The sequence below is a fragment of the Falco cherrug genome, chromosome 4 (genome assembly GCF_023634085.1).
Source record: "Falco cherrug isolate bFalChe1 chromosome 4, bFalChe1.pri, whole genome shotgun sequence".
In the NCBI taxonomy this organism is placed as follows: domain Eukaryota; kingdom Metazoa; phylum Chordata; class Aves; order Falconiformes; family Falconidae; genus Falco; species Falco cherrug.
Window position 1 is genome coordinate 57,680,757 of NC_073700.1, and position 18,135 is coordinate 57,698,891.

General features: G+C 39.6%; 1 protein-coding gene across 3 annotated transcripts in view; it reads right to left on the reverse strand.

The window, feature by feature from the left end:
- XYLB (xylulokinase) overlaps window positions 1-18,135 on the reverse strand; it is an 85,073-nt gene that overhangs the window by 47,472 nt on the left and 19,466 nt on the right. For all 3 annotated transcript variants that reach the window (XM_055707920.1, XM_055707919.1, XM_055707921.1), the window contains 4 exons: window positions 17,691-17,806; window positions 15,496-15,611; window positions 13,001-13,074; window positions 11,523-11,619 (listed from right to left, as the gene is read on the reverse strand). In XM_055707920.1, coding sequence (XP_055563895.1) covers window positions 11,523-11,619; window positions 13,001-13,074; window positions 15,496-15,611; window positions 17,691-17,806 — 403 coding nt within the window. The remainder of the gene's footprint in view (window positions 1-11,522; window positions 11,620-13,000; window positions 13,075-15,495; window positions 15,612-17,690; window positions 17,807-18,135) is intronic.

The window sequence follows — 18,135 nt, forward strand, 5'->3', positions numbered from 1 at the left end:
GTTTAACTAATTTAACAATAGTAATGATTTAATTCAAATTAAAATCTAAGGAAAATAATTTTAAAAAGCCATTAAAGATTTCATTAAGTTCCATCTAAATTAATATTAGCTTTCTTAATATATTCAGTAAATGATTTTTTCTCTCACCGCTGAAACAAACACAAAGTTTCCTCTGTGCAGTCAAGCTTTAGACAAACCTCGTTAGATTTATTGGTATTATTTCAAGCAATTAATTAATATACATTAGAGTTATTTAGAGGAAAAGCAAGAAATGGCAGGAAAATGGTTGAAGCTGTTTTTAAAACACTGCATTCAACTTAGATAATTGTTCTCTGAGCCTTTTAGGCAGAGCTCTTGGGTATACACCATCCATTAGATCACTTTTGCCATACATTTGTGGTATTGCTCCTAAGCATCAGGCACATGAGTTACTCAAGCCACAATAGTTCTACAAGACATTTTCTGCATCTCCACATGTAGCAGTTACCTGCACATGAGCGACTACTCAGGGAAAATAATTTCTCTCAGAAATATGTCAGTTACAATAACCAAAAGGTTTCTATAAATCTCCCCTCTTGCCTCCCATCCTCTAAATGATAAAGTTATTTGTATGCCATAGGCATTAATACATATTAGGACTGTGCGTGCGTATAAATAAAAACATATATATAAAACTTTCTTCTTTTGATCAGTAGAATACAACACATCCTACCTTAGCCTTCAACAAACGTTTGCTTTTGTAGTCTCTCAGGATGTGCAGCTCATTTTGGGGTGTTGGACATGCCATCAGACCAGGCAGAAAGGATGTATGGAGGAGGTAGAGGCAAGAAGTCAGACTGGAGCCTCTCTGAACTGCAAGGCTTGCTCTATCAGTTTAGTCCCTTGCTTAAAGTGTAATACGGTTAAATGGTCAGGCCTCTGAGGAGCTATCACCTAGCTCATTTTCAAGCGTATAACAAGGGTTGGAAATTAGGGTTATAGGCCTGCACTCTCCTGGTTCTCACGATTAACCCTTATTCATGCAAATGGCAACATTGAAATCAGCAGGAATGTCCTTGCAGTGATTACCCTTGTAAATAACAGCCTAGATAACATCTAAAATTTGCACTGACCTCTATCACACCTCATAGCAGCTATGGCAGTTGAAAGAATTTAATAAGTAACGAATAAAAAAGAAATTTAAAATACAAAAATAAACAAGAAGCCACTGGATCCCAAGTACTTGCAATTTACTTAAAAACACAATTCCAGCTTTTCAAATAGATATGCCAGCAATTTTTTATTTTAATGGGTCATACTTAAAAACAGTGGCTTCAGATGTTCACTTGCATTTGAGTGGATACCAGGCTTTTATGTATACAGACAAAATTAGGTATGAAATATGAAGCTTTGTATCACTTTCTTTGCAGCACAAGTATTCACTCACAGGTAAACTTAAATCATTTAACTAGAAGTGCACTTAATTTGAAGAGATTGCTCAAGCAGCTCTCCACTTGTACATTTGTATTACCATTATAATTAGAGCTACTTCAAAATAACAAAAAGTTCATTTTCGACTGTGGTGGGTTCGTCCTGGCTGGATGCCAGGAGCCCACCACAGCCACTCTATCACTCCACTCCTCAGCTGGACAAGGGAGAAAAAAATATAATGAAAGGCTCGTGGATTGAGATACAGACAGGGAGATCGCTCACCAATTACCATCATGGGCAAAACAGACGCGACTTGGGGAAATTAGTTTAATTTATTAGTAATCAAATCAGAGTAGGATAATGAGAAATAAAACCAAATCTTAGAAACGCTTTCACCCCACGCCTCCCTTCTTCCCGGGCTCAACTTCACTCCTGATTTTTGCTGTAAACTCCCTGCCAGCAGCTCAGGAGGATGGGGAGTGGGGCTGCGGGCAGCTCATCACACGCTGTCTCTGCCGCTCCTTCCTCCTCACACTCTTCCCCTGCTCCAGCGTGGGGTCCCTACCCACGGGAGACAGCTCTCCACGAACTTCTCCAACCCGAGTCCTTCCCACAGGCTGCAGCTCTTCATAAACTGCTCCAGTGTGGGTCCCTCCCATGGGTGCTGTCCCCCAGGCACAGCTGGCTCCAGCGCAGGTCCCCAGCCCTGCCCGCAGCCCGTCCCCAGCCTGGGCTCCTCTCCCCACGGGGACACGGGTGGGCTGAGCGTGGGCTTCCCATGGGTCACAGCCTCCTTGGGGCATCCACCTGCTCCAGTGTGGGGTCTTCTATGGGCTTCAGGTGGGATCTGCTCTACTGTGGACCTCCATGGGCTGAAGGCACAGCCTGCCTCACCAGGGGCTTCACCAGGGGCTGCTGAGGAACCTCTGCTCCGGCACCTGGAGCCCCCCCGCCTCCTCCTGCACTGACCCAGGGGCTGCAGGGCTGCTGCTCTCACATCATCCCACTCCTCTCTCCCACTGCAGGTGTGCAGGGTTTTTAACCCTTTATTAAATAAGTTATCCCAGAGGTGCTGCCACTGCTGCTGACAGGCTCAGCCTTGGCCAGCAGCGGGTCCGTCTTGGAGCCGGCTGGCATGGGCTCCATCAGACATGGGGGAAGGTTCTGGCAGCTTCTGATAGAAGCCACCCCTGTAGCCTCCTGCTACCAAAACCTTGCCATGCAAACCCAACACAGAACAAACACAGACAAAAAAAAAACAAGAGCACCTTGAGTGAAGAGAGTGAATGCTTTTGAAAATATCCTTCAAAACCCTTCCAACTCCGTGACCAGTGACCACCTTCATTCCAACGTCACTCACAGGGCTACTGTGACACAGGTTAAGATATAACATTATTTTCTGCTTTTATGTATGGTTTAAGTTGGCCACTGAGATGACTCAAATACTTTGTCAATTTATAACAATGCTGAGTGCCTTATTTCTTGAGGTGCATACATGGAAATTGCTATGTACAGATAATACTGACATTTACCTGTTTGGTAATAGATAGCAGCAATAGAGAGGGAAGGAACTGAGTGGCCCAGTCCTGGAAACACTGAGAAGGCAGCCAAGGATGTGCTGGAATAGAGGCCCCAGAAGCCTTCCTTCAGCACATGGATACCTCTAGGATCCAAAGCCCTCTACCAACAAAGCCCATATCTGAAATGTAACAAAAGCAACCTTAGCCAGCTGAAAACAAGAAAGCTGCTATCAATGATGGAGTACACTGACTAGACAGGCAAGTACACTGAAACTTTGGCTACCAACATTAGCCTAAGGAAATCAAACATATTTCCAAGTCAGTACATTTGTTGTCCAAAGTAATACTGACATTTGACACTCCTTCTGTAACGAATATACATTGTTTAGTATTGTTACCTTTGGTGATATTGTTGGTTTGTAAAAAGAAATAATTCAATATTATGCATTTGTGCACACCAAACATTTCCTAGTGGAGTTTTTCAGACACAACATTCAGCTTATTCAAACTCCTATGCAGCCATTCCTTTCACTTAGTGTTATGCAAAAGTGGAAATAAAAAAGCACACAGATGTGTATTTCAGAAAGATGCTAGCCGATTTCTGTTAACAGGGGCAAACTGAGCTTTCATCCACCAGAACTTCTGAAAACATCTAATAATTATACGTTTCAGAAGAATCAACCAAAACAGGCACACCCAGAGATGGAACTTTAAGAGTTAAGCCACACTTTAGTAATATTTCAGAAAAGACTGACAAGTGCAGTTACCTGCAGTAGAGGTATCCTCTAAAGAACTATTTCACTTTGAGACACTATCAAAAACACAAACCTACCCTTTGCTTCTATGTATATACATATTTCTGGTTTCATTTTCAAATTTCCAGCTTTCAGAAATTGTCAAATGGAAGATCCATACTTTAAAACCAACAGAACTGGTAGAGAAATGGCCATTTTTAAATTCACTCCCTGCTTGAGTAGTAACTGATGTGCAATGCTCAGCAGGTACACCTGAGTTCATTTTACTTTAAGTCTGTCTGGTGCTGCACGATCTCTGTAAGTGCAGTCGGAAAAAGACAATTTCAGATTCAGGCAAACTTTTTCTTTGTGTTCTTTCATCCATTCTTTAGATTTTCCAACTAGGAAAAGTATAGTACTGATGAGCTGAAGGCCACTGTAAGAGACTGTCAAGTCCAGCCTTGAACATCAAAGAGAAGAACAGTATCAGTGTCCAGAAGCTGGGATCAGGAATTACATGTCACCTACCATATCATTAAGGGACTCAATTCTGTGTATGCTCTAATCTCACTCTTACACACATCCAATTTTCTTCTTTGGGTCATTCCTGTCACTTATCCCAAATTCCAGCCTCCAAGTGCAAAGCCAAAAAATTTCTGTTCTCACGTCAGAGAGAGAACTTTAGAAGTACATATTGCACTTGAAGCTTATTTCTCATGAACTTCCCATCCTTTGCCACTCTTTACACTTGGACTAAACTGACACTGTGAAAGCCTTGGGGACCGAGACCTGTCATTTTACATGCACCATGCACACCTTTGCTAGTGCATAAGTTAGACACACCACAGACAGAGTGAATAATGTTATAGTTTAAATGTGGAAAAAAGAATACCCTTCATGTGCGCACTTGAAAACGATGGGCCAGAAATAAGAAAAGAAAGCTGCCCAAATTCTTTCATGTCTGAAGAGAATTAAAGTTATACAAGTAGAATGCAAAATTCCCCTTGTCCACAGACATGTGTTTGCTTGGGTTTTACTTAAACAAGAAATGTGGAGGCAGTTGGTTATTTTTTCTTGAGATAATCTGAGTAAGCACTGAGTAGCTGTCCTCTAATAATCAGAGTCTGGACGGAACCAAAGTTTTAGATATTTAAATTTGCTTTTAAAACTTGGGCAATAACCTCTTTTGAAGTAAGGCAAAACTGTCTTGCTTAAACTCGAACAACAAACACAATCACAGCTAAAGATCACTGGACGTGCAGGCAAATAAACTAGGCAGGGAAAGAATGACTTCCCTAGTAGAAAACCTGTTAACACTAAAAACCCCCAGTGTGGGTTGATGCAGCTGAAAGCATTGAGACACTTCGTGCTCAGAACCGATGCGTAACGTGAGACGTGCAAGAGAAACTGAATAACCTTAAACTAGAAAAAAAGGAAAGACAGCTGGAGGTACTAGGGAATCCTGGGAGAGCCGATTAGAGTTCACTAACAAGCCCGACATATTTGAGCAACAAAAATGAAAATACAGAAAGACACAGGAAGAAATGTTTAAAGTAATAAATATGTAACATTTCACTGTCAACTAAGCTAAATGTAGTATTTTACAAGCACAATGATCAGCAAAAGAGGACATCATTTACAGTGATACCAGAGGCTGCTATTGGTATAAACGATTAATACAAAGCAATATATATAAAGCTGTGAACCAGATAAGCTTCCTAGCAATGGCATCTCTTACAGATTAACACGTGTCTGAAACAGAACGGACCACTGTGATCCACTAATACACCCTTCTAACATAAATGATCTCTTTGAACCAGAGCACCTGTTTCTTAGGGGACCAAAAATTAAAACAAAATTTAAAAAATCTTGCTCTTAAAACTGCCAGTGCTAAAGAATTCACTACACCACTGTCAATTGCTGTACTGTTTGATTTCAATTTCTGTTAAAAATCTGCACCTTGCTTGTCATCTGAGGTTTGCCTACTTTCAGCTTCCAGTTATTGAACCATAATGTTTCTGTCTGTAAGGCTCAAGAGTCCTATACTATCAAGTTCCCTTTCCCCAAGAAAGTACTTACAGAGTACAATCATGTCATTCCCTTGCTAATCTAATTGGATTTAAAACTGTAGATCAGTCTCAAAAAACAAGCGATAAAAGGAGATTTATTAGATAACCCAACTGATCTCAAAGTCCCCAGCTTCTAGAGATCCATGAAGCTCTAACAAAACCAGCCAACTGACAGCTTGACTTTTTTTCTGAATACTGCTTGAACAGTACATCCACTGAAAGAGTTGTAAACAATCTCTCCTAACATCAGGGCACAGGAATTGAACTATTTACATACTTGGTCTTTTGCTGACCAAACATTAAAAGCCATTGTTCAAACAATGACAACATTTTATCATTGTGTCAGGAAAGAAAGACAGATAGCACCCTTTCCAATCTTTTTATTAACTCTTCAGATTTTCTGCCTTCATTGTGTTTCCTGCATATGTATAACAACAATAAAACAAAATAAAAGCAAGACAATAGCCACTGCATGAAAAATTCTACAGCACGTAAGCAGCTTCCTTATAGCACATTAGGTCATTTCCTTCAGAGACACTTTATCTAACCCTTTTAAAAATTAGTTAAGCCAATACTGTACTCTCCTGAACCAACTAATAATAAAAAGCCCTTTTTAATATAATACTTGGTCAGGGAATTGGTAATGAGCTACTCAGCCTTTCACTCCAGATCACTGGCTTAAAACCAAGCCTTGCTTGATCGTGCCTAGAAGGCTCCACTACACAATAAAAGTCAGATGCTCTGCAGAAAATATGAGCGGGTACAGTCAAGTTCTTGGCAAGGTACTGCCCATCTCACACTGGCACTCTTATCAGCCAGATATTTCATCAGAAAATACAAATATCCTCTGCAACAGGCTTATCTGGGAGGAAGATCCTGCCTTTGATGAATTCAAAAGTACTTCTGAGCCAACACTCCTCCCTCAAAAATACAGGCTTAAGATCTAACGGCAAGGCATATTTGTGGCCTGTTTGTACCACATACCAAGCAGTACACTCCGCCCCATCGCTATTCATATATCTTTCAATCTGACCATTACCACTATTCACTATTATTTTAAACAGAGGGAATTCCACCTCCCATCAACGGTGCTGTCCTCTAATTATTTTTAAACTGTTTTCACTCACTTGCTGAAGCAAAAGGCCCCTAACAAAGCCGTCACCCTCACGCCGCTGAAACACCATCAGCACTCTTAGCAGCAAACAGCAAGAGACAAGCACGAAGCCAACACAACATTTTAGTATTGATTTCTCTACGAAATTTAAATCCCTCAGGGCATAAACATCAATTTAATCTGTATGCAACTACAAAATGGTCTCACTCACAGTGTTCCTCACTTCAGCCAAAACACGGCTCCAAGTGGAGTAGAAACACACTTAGCAGGGAAGGCAAAGGTGACTGACAGAACAAGTCCCCCAATGTTCCTGATAATTTCTAAGAGGTTTGGAGAGTACAATCACAGAAGCCAGTCAGACAAAGACAATCAGCAGCAGAAAAACCTGTCTCACACAGAGCCATCCCTGGAATGTCCCAATGACCAGCGGCATCTAGCCTTGCCAAATCGGAGAGCCACTTCATCCTCCAGCAGACCAGCAAGTTCCCCCTCTAACCTCTGAGAAGCCAGGCCCAGCACACTGACATTTCTCTTTTTTCCCTAGCACTGTAGGACTGCTGTTTTGTTTAAGAGTGCATCCTGTTGTATATCCAACCAGAAAGATGTACTTTCACACATTTTAAACACCAGCAACATGCAGCACTTCAGGGACAAAAAAAAGGTGGCTCATTTTTCCACCAGTGCAAAGCCACGGGCAGGTCTGTGTCACCCCAGCCAGCACTTAAACACCAAATACAGTCAGTAGAATTCAAGGCACCAACATTATTTGCAAGTGATGGATTTATGTACGTAAGAAACTGTAAATTACATAATAAACACAGACACCAGATTTTATGGACAAAGCTTGCGCTTGTAAAACATGGCACCTTCTATCCATCTGCCCCCGCTGACAACAATTAGGAAGCAGAATCAGATTCCTAAAGGTATCAATGTGACACGAAGAGCACATCGGGCAACTGGAGTACTATGAATTCACTGACAAGCACAACACAAGTACTATGAACAACCGACAAGCTGTCCAAAGCTAACAGCTTTGGCACACCTACCCCAGATAATCTGCCTACAGACAAGGCAGGATTTATTAACTGCTGCTGCAGTCCCACAAAAGCTTATTTAACACAACTCTAGCACACACCTGAACCAGTATGTACAGACGTAGTGCTCAAGTCACCACTGACAGGAAAGTTTCTACACTGCAGGCCAGCGTATCGTTTAAATACCTATTGGCTACATGCATGGTCAACACCAGAACCCCTACCTGTGTGCTGTTTTTCTTCAGCATATGCAACATACATCATGGCAATATTTACTTCACCCATCAGTGGGTAGAGAGGTAGATTTTACTCCCAAGAATAATCAGGTTTGTGGGTTTTCACTAGGACAGCTTCATTAGGTCCAAGCAAGGACCATTGCAACATTCTCCAGTCAGCGTCAATTTTAAGATGAACTTCAGGATTGCTTGGTCAGGAACAGAAGCAACCCTGAAGTGATCATCAAGGTTACTGAAGTATATACTGGCAGATCACTGTGAACCACTGACAGGTTTATAGCTGCTGTGATCACCTGTATCACTGAGCTGCAGACACTGTCATTCCTCTACAAAGTTACCATAGTTTTGATTTCAGAGAGTCCCCAAACATGCAGCAAGCATGTCTGTGACCAGCCTCTGAACTCCAGTTGTAAGCCTGGCTTTCAAAAGGGGATGGCTGCAAGCAGAGGGAGGAAGTGACAAAACAGAAGGTGTTTATGATACAATCAAAATTCAGGAAAATAAAGGCAGAACAGCAAACCTTCACCTTATCTACATGAATCTCTGAATCGGAGGATGTAAACAGGGACAGACCAAACTTGACTTGTTTGTTTCTAGATCACAACACTATCCACCCCTTAAGCGCATAAGCAAAACAGGATACAGGGTGTTACTGAATGATTTCCCCTGAAATCTGATTGAGAAAGATTAGAGCAATTAGAACAGAATGACACACACTTTTAAAACCCTTAAATCATGATTAATGTAAGGTTTAACTTTTCTCCTAAGGATCATCTGGTGACTCTGTGCCATTTTCAAAACAAGGCTCACACACACATCCCTGCCTCAAAGAAAAAAAATCATGAGACAGAATCCCCTGCCCTCTACTGGTACACTGAAACCTGTGCACATGCCTGCAGGCAAGCATAAACACAACCTGAAGAGCTGTTTCAAGGGGGGGGGGTGGGGGGGTGGGGGGGGGTGTTGAACTATTATTTGCAATTTTTGTAAGATCTAGAATGTACCAGAGAGATCAAACTGGGAACAAAACCTCACATCAAACACAACACTCTTTCACCACCATTGCACTTCCTCCTGCAGCACTACTGCTCCTAGCAAGATAATATATTCATTAACTGAAAGTAAATTCTAAGGGATTATCTAATGTTTGTCATGTTCACAGTGCAAAACCAAGAACTCTATATGACACATTTTTATTTATTTTTACAAAATTCTCCTCCCCGTATGCTACTGCTTTTCAGACTACAGGCACCCAAACAGCATTTAACCCAAGAATAGAGAGGCCGGTTCGTGACTGCCAAATTTCTTTTTGAACACCTTGGTGCCAGAGCTAGGGAAATTCTTAGCCAGGTTTCTGACTCATTTGCACCACTGAGACAGCACCACGCAAATCTCAGGACACCATAGCAAAGCATTTATTGTGACTGACCATGTCACTTCCATTTCTGTTACAGATGAATTTATTAGGTGTCATCATATAACATTCCAGATCTTATAAGCAGTTATTACTATATTCTCTCATTGTTGTAAACAGCAACAACAAAAAATGCTAAGATTTACACCGCTGTGAATATATTTCTGCATATAATAAAACCAGCCTGATTTCTGAAAAAAATCAAGGTAAATTCCCCATGCAGACAAGGCCTAAAAGGAACTGAATAAACACAAGGGTCCTGACTATATATTTCATCCAAAACATAAATAAGCTTTTAAATCATACTGAAAAGAAAAAAGAAGCCTGATAAACAGCAGGTACTAAACAAGAGAAAGTCTAGCAATACCAGAGTAATTCCCACAATGTTCATCCTTACCCTGAAACACACATTCAAAACACACCCTGTTTTCAGAGCTGTCACACAACAAACACAGAAGTAAGCCTGCCATCACTACACAAATACCAGAATATGACATTTAAATAATACCACTAAGGAAAAGTGGGAGATGCATACAGCAGTTCTTTTTTAAAGCAACTCATCTGTTAGTTACCAAATAGCTAAAAAACCCTTGGGATGCAACAAAACAAAAGTGTACAAAGTTCCAAGGAATCTACAGTAACACAATGCAATCACACCCATCTCCTTTTTACTGTAGACATCTACAGCTTTTAAGAAAAAAGACATTTTAAAACTTACTAAGACACATCCTAAAACCATGTAGGTTTTTGTCTTTCCTGCTTAGCCTAAATGTATTTACAGATAATTTCTACCCATTTGTTTCTGTATCAGAGTTGTCTAGAGTTGTCTGATATCTTAAATAGTTCTTCTCACACTCCGGTGCTTGTCTAAACCCTGACATTTACAGAGTATAAAAGTATCCTCTTCAGCCGTGAGCTTTCTAGGCTATACAGGCCAAGCTTTTGGTGCAGCAGAATCTAAGAATGAAGGATAAACAGGTATTTTAAACAAAATCTATTTGAATTTCTGCCTGTCTCCATAAATAATCTCCCCAAATAAATACGGTTTCAAGTATATAAGAAAATATGTAACAGGAGAACCTTTACATGTAAATTAATAAGGTGGTGTTGCCAAGCCTTGCGATTTGTTCCGCTACCTCTATATTTTCTCAACTTTCAGCTCCTGCGGTTCTTTCTTAAAAATAAAAAATAAAAAAATTCTATCTTTCATGATTACGGATAAAAGCCTGGAGGTAGGATTCAAGCAATGGCTTGTAAAGGAGAAGATCAGGCATGGCTTGTAAAGAAGGAAGTCAGGATTTCTTAAAAACCCTAAAGATGAGTTAATTCAGTATTTTCCAAGATGCCACTGGCTGATATACTGACACAAAACACCAATAAAACATCTTACTAACTTGCCCATATTCTTTTTGTAGAATTTCAGAGCTATAGGTAAAACACTGCCTGACTTTATTGGACCAATAATGTGCTAAAAACTATTCACATTATAAATTCCAGGAAGCAGGATCTCTTTGCTTTCTAAAGCACAAGACAGCAAAAGGGCTTCTGTTTTATTAACAGAAAACGGAGGTAAAGAGGTAAGTGAGCAGCTTATGGCAGCTCCAGGAACTGAACACAGATTTCAGATTTTCTAAGTTACAGTCTCGTGCTCGAGGCAGAAGGCTGATATTCTTTCCACTTAACAAGCTATCGAAGCCCAAACTCTTATTTAAAAGTTGACAGTGCAGCTCAATAACAATGAAACGGCAAAAATACTTGAAAAGGAAGTAATCATGAAGTTAAACCAATCGGTTCTTCTAAAGTTAACATCTGCAAAAACTTGGCCCCAACACACTGTCAAAATTTTTTCCAGAAGACTCATTTAGAATTCACACTAGTTCCTGTCTCCATCAGGCAGGACAAGAATCACAATACTGACATTACTGTCGGGACTCCTATCTTTGTGTTTGATCTCTAGTGCCATTTGTTCTGCAGCTTTTCATCATACTTACAGACTTTGTATCCCAGCTTTTCAGCATGGATCCTCTTGGCTATGAACTGCCCTTCAATCAATGCTCTTATTTCTACGTCCTTTGGAAAGTCTGAAACCTGTATCAAAGAGGGAATACATTAAGTTAACAAGCACCTTACGCAGTGTACGATGCCAAGCTGGAGACTGGTTAAAAACACAAGACTTATAGTTGCTTATCCTGGTGATCACCCTGAAGTCTGCTTTCAGCTAGGCCCAGTTCTTCACCCATATACACAAGATGGACCTAAAGACTCACGACAGCAAACGCAACCCATAACCTCAGCGCTGCTGGCAAATCCATCAAACCTGAAATCAATGCACAGTGGGAAGAGGTTCCACTGCAAGTTATAAACTTTTCTCTATGCATTTCCCAGCACCAAAGCCTTCTTAAGAATCAATATCTCAAAAATTTAAAATTAAAGCAAGTAGATAAAATTCAGATGCATTAAGCAATGTCACAAAAGTTTAAATCTATTTCTGTCTGCACAGAAGTGAAACCACATAATCTTTTCATTAATTTATTTAGTTCCTCTATATAACATTTTTTGTCCTTCCATCAACCAGAATACGAGAAAGGCAAAAGTAAGAAAATATGTAACTATAAATACAAATAATCGTTCACAATAAGTTTAATTTTTCCACACACTACAGTAAGTGCCTACAACTTCTATAACAGCTAGAAGTGATTAAGCATTCATTTAAACAGCAAACATTTAAGAGACTAGTGCTACACTGCAAACACAAGACAGTATCAATCTCTGTTCACCTAGGTGAGGTCTAATCGACTGGGAGTCATGATTGATCTTCAGTACCACCCAGAAAGTCAAGACATTTAAACATCCATCCCTCAAAAGAAAAAAAAGAAAAAAGATAGAAAGAATTTTTATTTTCCGTAACATAATTTCTATTTTAATTCCAATTGGGTTTGAGATTGTGCCTACTTACAAATCACTATGTGGCATGTAGGTTACTCCCAAGACATGCAGGACAGCAAAATGAGGGCTTTACTTTACTTTGCATACACATTTAGAGCAAGATAAAGGACAAAATATTATAGCCCAAAGCTTCAACACATCCTTATCTGTGTGTCTGAAACTGAGAAGATGGGGACTAAGTCATGTAAGTGTACTAAGCTCTCAATAAGCTTAAAGTTAATCCTGTTTCAAAAACAGTGTCAGGTTTCAGTAAATCCACATTTTCCAATAAAGGAAGTATTTCCTCAAAAAAATACCATATAAGTTCTAGTTCAGACTTTGCACTGTAGATACTCTCAAGCTACAGACCAAATACTTCCTCACGAAAATTGTCCCAGGGACTTGCATCAATAAATGAAACTTGAAAGCAAGTATCTCAGACCAGACAAAATAAATAAATAAATAAAAAAAAAGATAATGGCAAATATTTCAAACCTTGACAGTACTCCTTCAAAATTTGAGACGTTAACTAGATTATTACTACCTTTTGGTTGTCTCTGTTGAATCTGTGAATCCCAACTGCTTCAGGAGTAATTTCCTTCACATCAAAGTAGAAACCTGTATCAAGGAACATTAAAAAGCATCATGTTTGCTCCTAGTCCAAAGCTGGAATCTTATTTCAGCACACAGCTAAAATGGTAATAAAAGTTTATCACATATTTGGATATTTGAGTCACCACACAGCCCGTTTCATAGTAATTTCAGTCCACATGTATCAAATTTAACTACTTCCAGTTTATAAAAACGTGGATCTTAAGCATGTCTGGCTCTAGGCATGCAAACAATATAATAAACAAGCCTACAAAAGAGCACACATCTACGATAACACACACACATGCAAGTAATGTAGGTAATATATAACATATCTTGGAGTTCAGTAGGTCGTATGCAAGGGTGAAAGAAAAAGTAAAATAAAAAAACAAAAATGGTATGTTAGTAAGAAGAGTACAGGAATACTGGAACATTTCATGCACTAGATTAGATTTCATGAGCTTATTAGAAAACATCAGATATTTTAAGTCATGAAGCAGAGCTGATCTCTGAATAGTTTTCATGAGATCTGAAGAAATGCAGTAATGCTTTGTAGAGAGCAAGACAAAAAGTGTGAAAAAGATTTCTTTTGTGTTGATGGCAAGAAGGGTTGGTCAAAAAGATATTCAAGAAAGGAGACAAAAAAAAAAAAAAAGGAGAGAATGAGGACAGAAAAAACTGAACAGAATAGCTAAGAAACTATGGAAAGTTTCTAAGGTTCAGACCTTGAACAAGACCATGCTGCCCTAGGAGCTCTACAATTACAAGCCAAAAAAACACAAAAATAGTACTGTGCTTTAGCACATATAACCTTTTTGGTTAAACCTTCTGAAAACCTGCCAGTAAGTAACACTGTGGGTTACAGATCTGCAGGCTCTGCCAGGGGATGTATATCTCAAAATTTCCTTTCTGACTCTGCTGCCACCCTGAATCTAGCAGATAAGGTATTCAAGTAAACTTGCTGGTTTTATTAACCTTCTCAGGTACTTCCCAGATGTGACAAGACCCTCATCCAGTCACTCCTCCTTCCCTGCTTGCTTCCCCTATCGCTCTCATTATCCAAACGTCACCCTAGCAGCTGCCTCTGCCCACCTCCGAACCTCTGCAGGGGCAGCTGCTCACACAACAGGGCGGGCAGGGCACAAGTGATGAAAGGGAGGGTGCCTAACCACTTACTGCTTTGCTCCACTTCCCTCAGGGACTCAGATTATGGAAATTACTGTATTTTTACAAGTATACCCCGAGGTTATCCAAGTGTATGGGTTATTGAGGATGACTGCCACAAAACACCTTTTATAAGGGACTGAGGTATACAAATGAGTATATTAAAGTATTTTTTAAAGCTTCAAGGCAGTGTCCTGGTATCCTTGAAATCAGTAACAATATTTTCATGAACTTCCAATTTTTTTAATACTGTCTAAAGCAGCTGACTTCTGAGTTTTTGAATAACGTCTTCCCATTTTCTGAAACACATGAATTGATTTGTCTTCTAGTGAAAAGAGATTCCTGGTCATTTTAATACCCCACAGAGACTGGATTTGACAGACAACATAACAGAGCTTCTAAAAATGAAAAATCAGTGCTAAACTCATAGTGTCGAGAAACTGTACCTTTAAATTCACCTTCCTAAGGAGCGAAGTCTTCTATAGCTTAAATATCTACATTGAAAAACTTTGCTATCTACAGTTTTTAAATTAATTTTGCTTGTATGAATTCAGATCTAGGATGAAAATTTTAAATCCAGCTCTGCAACGCGTTAAATTTTAACACTGATTGCACATATGCTCACTTTTCAATAACTTATTTCAGAGCTGTATACTACACTTGTAAAATGTTAAGCTGTAGGGAATAAAATAATGTAAAACTTCACATACACGGGTTTGTTTATATTTTTTAAATATTTTGCATCATCATCATTTTGTTTCATTACATTCACCTGCCATAATGTAGGGAAAAAACACGGATGAAATCACTCTGTGACATACATTGGGGAAAATTCAGGAAATCTAGGTTTTGATTACTTGACATTACTGTTTTGTTCACATGCATGAACAAGATTCTAGATGAATGGCTGAGAAAGAAATAATATGGAGCTACTTAATTCACTTGGTTTGAGTCTTCAGAAAAAAAACCCCAAACTTTAATGAAAGCCTCCTTCAGCAATTATTAGTTTTAAACATTCTACAGCTAAGGTGCTAATAACACCCTTTCAACAACTAAAAAAGCTCCATAAATATGATTTTCTTATTTAATGAATACTGTAGGAAAATACTATCATGACACTTAGAAATGCTCTGTTGGCAGGCTAAGTATGCATTAGAATTTCCCTTGCTCTAGTTAACTTAATTCTTGGCCTTTAAAATGACCTCAGTAAAAAGTAGATACAACATCCACAAAAGCATGTGTCTAAGCAAACTCTGGATCTCCCAGCCCTGCTAAGGTTCATACCCAAGTTTCCATTGTTTCCAGCAACAGTAGATGATAAGGCTTTGGAGAATTCATCCCAGGAGCCTGAAGCACAGTCATCTCTGATCCTCTCTCTCATGAGAGAGCCGTTCTTAAAACTGAAACACACAAACATACCACACGTTGATTTCCAAAACATTTGGCTCTAGATTTTTTAAGCAATTTGTTGTTTCACTCTATATTGGTGTTTATTGTATCAGGTAAATAAAGCTGCGCAAGCTAAAAGATACAATCACTTCTTCGTTATTAAAAGAGATAGAGAGGGAGAAAACTAGATAAGAGAGAAAACAAATATTACAGGTTGCGTTGAGGAACACAGTATAGAAATGTTGGTATACATCTCTCCGATGAGTCAGCTTAGATCCAGCCTGACAGGTCACACTAAACCTAGGCTAGCTCTGAGCAGCTGAGACACCTCCTCAGAGGAGTACTCTGATACAGTACTGAAAAGCTCACTGAGATGACTCTGCAAGTCAAGGAGCAAGAGTGTCTCTACATTGCATTTATGATCTCAGGAGCATGGTACCAGTATGCAGCCAGCTTAGGGCCAACAAGACTTATGAAGTGTAGCTCCATGCCAGCATCAGGCAAAGGAAAGCACCACAGCTGCACCTGCACAGTTCTGCTCCACAGCCAGTAAACCGTGCTGTAAAACACGCATCTGTCCAGCATTTATGGTCTTTGCACCCTTTATGCAGTCGCCTCCTTTGCCTCCTCTGCAAATGTAACAGTCCTGCAAAATACTGCAGCATTGGACACAGACCCAGAGGAAAGAAGTTTGAATACTCTCCAGCACAGAGTTATCAGAGCAACTCAGCAGGAAAGGCACAGAAATATTCAGAAAGAGGGCAAAGAAATTATTGAACTTGCTTAGTAGCAGCAGCTGAAATTACTCGAGTTTTCTGTACAAATACTCTGCCTGGTAGCTTAGGCGCTCTTTTTCTGTGAACTGAGGGTCCCCTATTAATTGTGATATTCTACAAATAAAGGGGTATTGGTGCAAAAGGGGCAGTGTCAGGGCAGAAATGGCTGGGCAGAAATGGCTAGGCAGAAGGAACAGGAACTCTTTATATCTGCACGGCGACAGAAGTATCTTGTGTCCTGAATGGCAGGTTTGGCTTTCTGCATATGTTAAGCTGCAGCAAAAGAACGGCAGCACCTCCCTTCCTGTTATGAAGGGGTTGTTTATAGAGCTCTTACACACAGCAGGTGGGGGAAATATCGGGTAAAAGGGAAACTTTAATGCAAAACTTAAAAAAACAAACACACACACACACAGAGCTGCTGGGAAATCATACTACGAAACTCAGTCACTTGCAATTGACATCATGCTTTTGAACTCGGCCTCATCAACACTGCTCCCACTGCCATCTACACCATCCTACTACTGCACAGGTAAGATCAGCACTACAGTTAAAGAGCAGATTTGACCTTTGCTGAAGTTTTGGGTTTCAAGCATCTACAGTCCAGGGGATTTAGACACAAAATTGATCTGCATATTACTTGTAAATATTTGCCTAAACACTACGACCTGTTTTGGAAGTTTTGACTCTGAAAACAGTGACTCGGTGAGGGAAAATATAGCTTCAGGCCACATTTCCACCTACTTGGCTGGCCAGGAGCCAAACAATTCCCGAATCACAGCAACCAAAAGCTACCATGAGGATCATTCTCTCAGCTGGGTTTCTTGAGATCTCCGTATTTTCCACATGCACAGCCTAATACGTCCCCGAACAGCACTGATTATACTCCTCTATGAAAACGGAATCTTTACCTGCCCCGTTATGTCCCCTCTGGACCACTAGAAGAGCACAGAAGTTATACAGCCTGGTTAAGCTTCTGACATTTCACATTATTATATTTCAGAAGATTGTTATTCCTGTACATTAAATATATTACCTTAGATTCATAATGAACTGGCTCTATGTATACGTAAAAATAATTTCGGCTTTTTATTGCCATGAGAATTTATCCTCCACAATTCTGCAGTTTCAGTTACACAAATTAAACAGGAATGCTGTAACGTTGATGCAAATGTTGCAGCAGTAGACTGCCATATACTGCACAGAGTGCTGAATGTTCTATTCATTATCATTTTGCAAAAGAAATAAAAAACACTAACAGAGGAAGAAATATATGTTATCGATCCCAGATGCACAAAAAATAAATTATATTACCATAAAAGTGCCATATATGTTTGAGAATCAACAGGATTGCAGAGGATATGACCTTCTAAGGCAGGAGTTGGTTCTTGAATCCACAGAAACAATGTGTCACTTGTGCCAAGGCTAATCTGGAGGGGAAAAAAAAATAATTGAAGCGTTATCACAATGTGCATGGAAAGCAATACAGAAATTAAATTAAAACCATTTGTTACTACCACTAATTGTTTTTAAATTACACATTAAGTCAATTGGATTTGTGTTGAAGCTAGCTCTGACTTTGGTTGTCACACCAGTGAAATACATACTAGATGGAGACTTAGGTTTTAATGTCTGGAGCATTAGTTAAAAATATTCACAAGAGTTTACTTAAAATCTTTCAGGCAGCTTACAGATTGATAGAAATAAAACAAGTGTGATTCCAATAAACAGAATATTAAGACTAGCAGATAAATTTAAC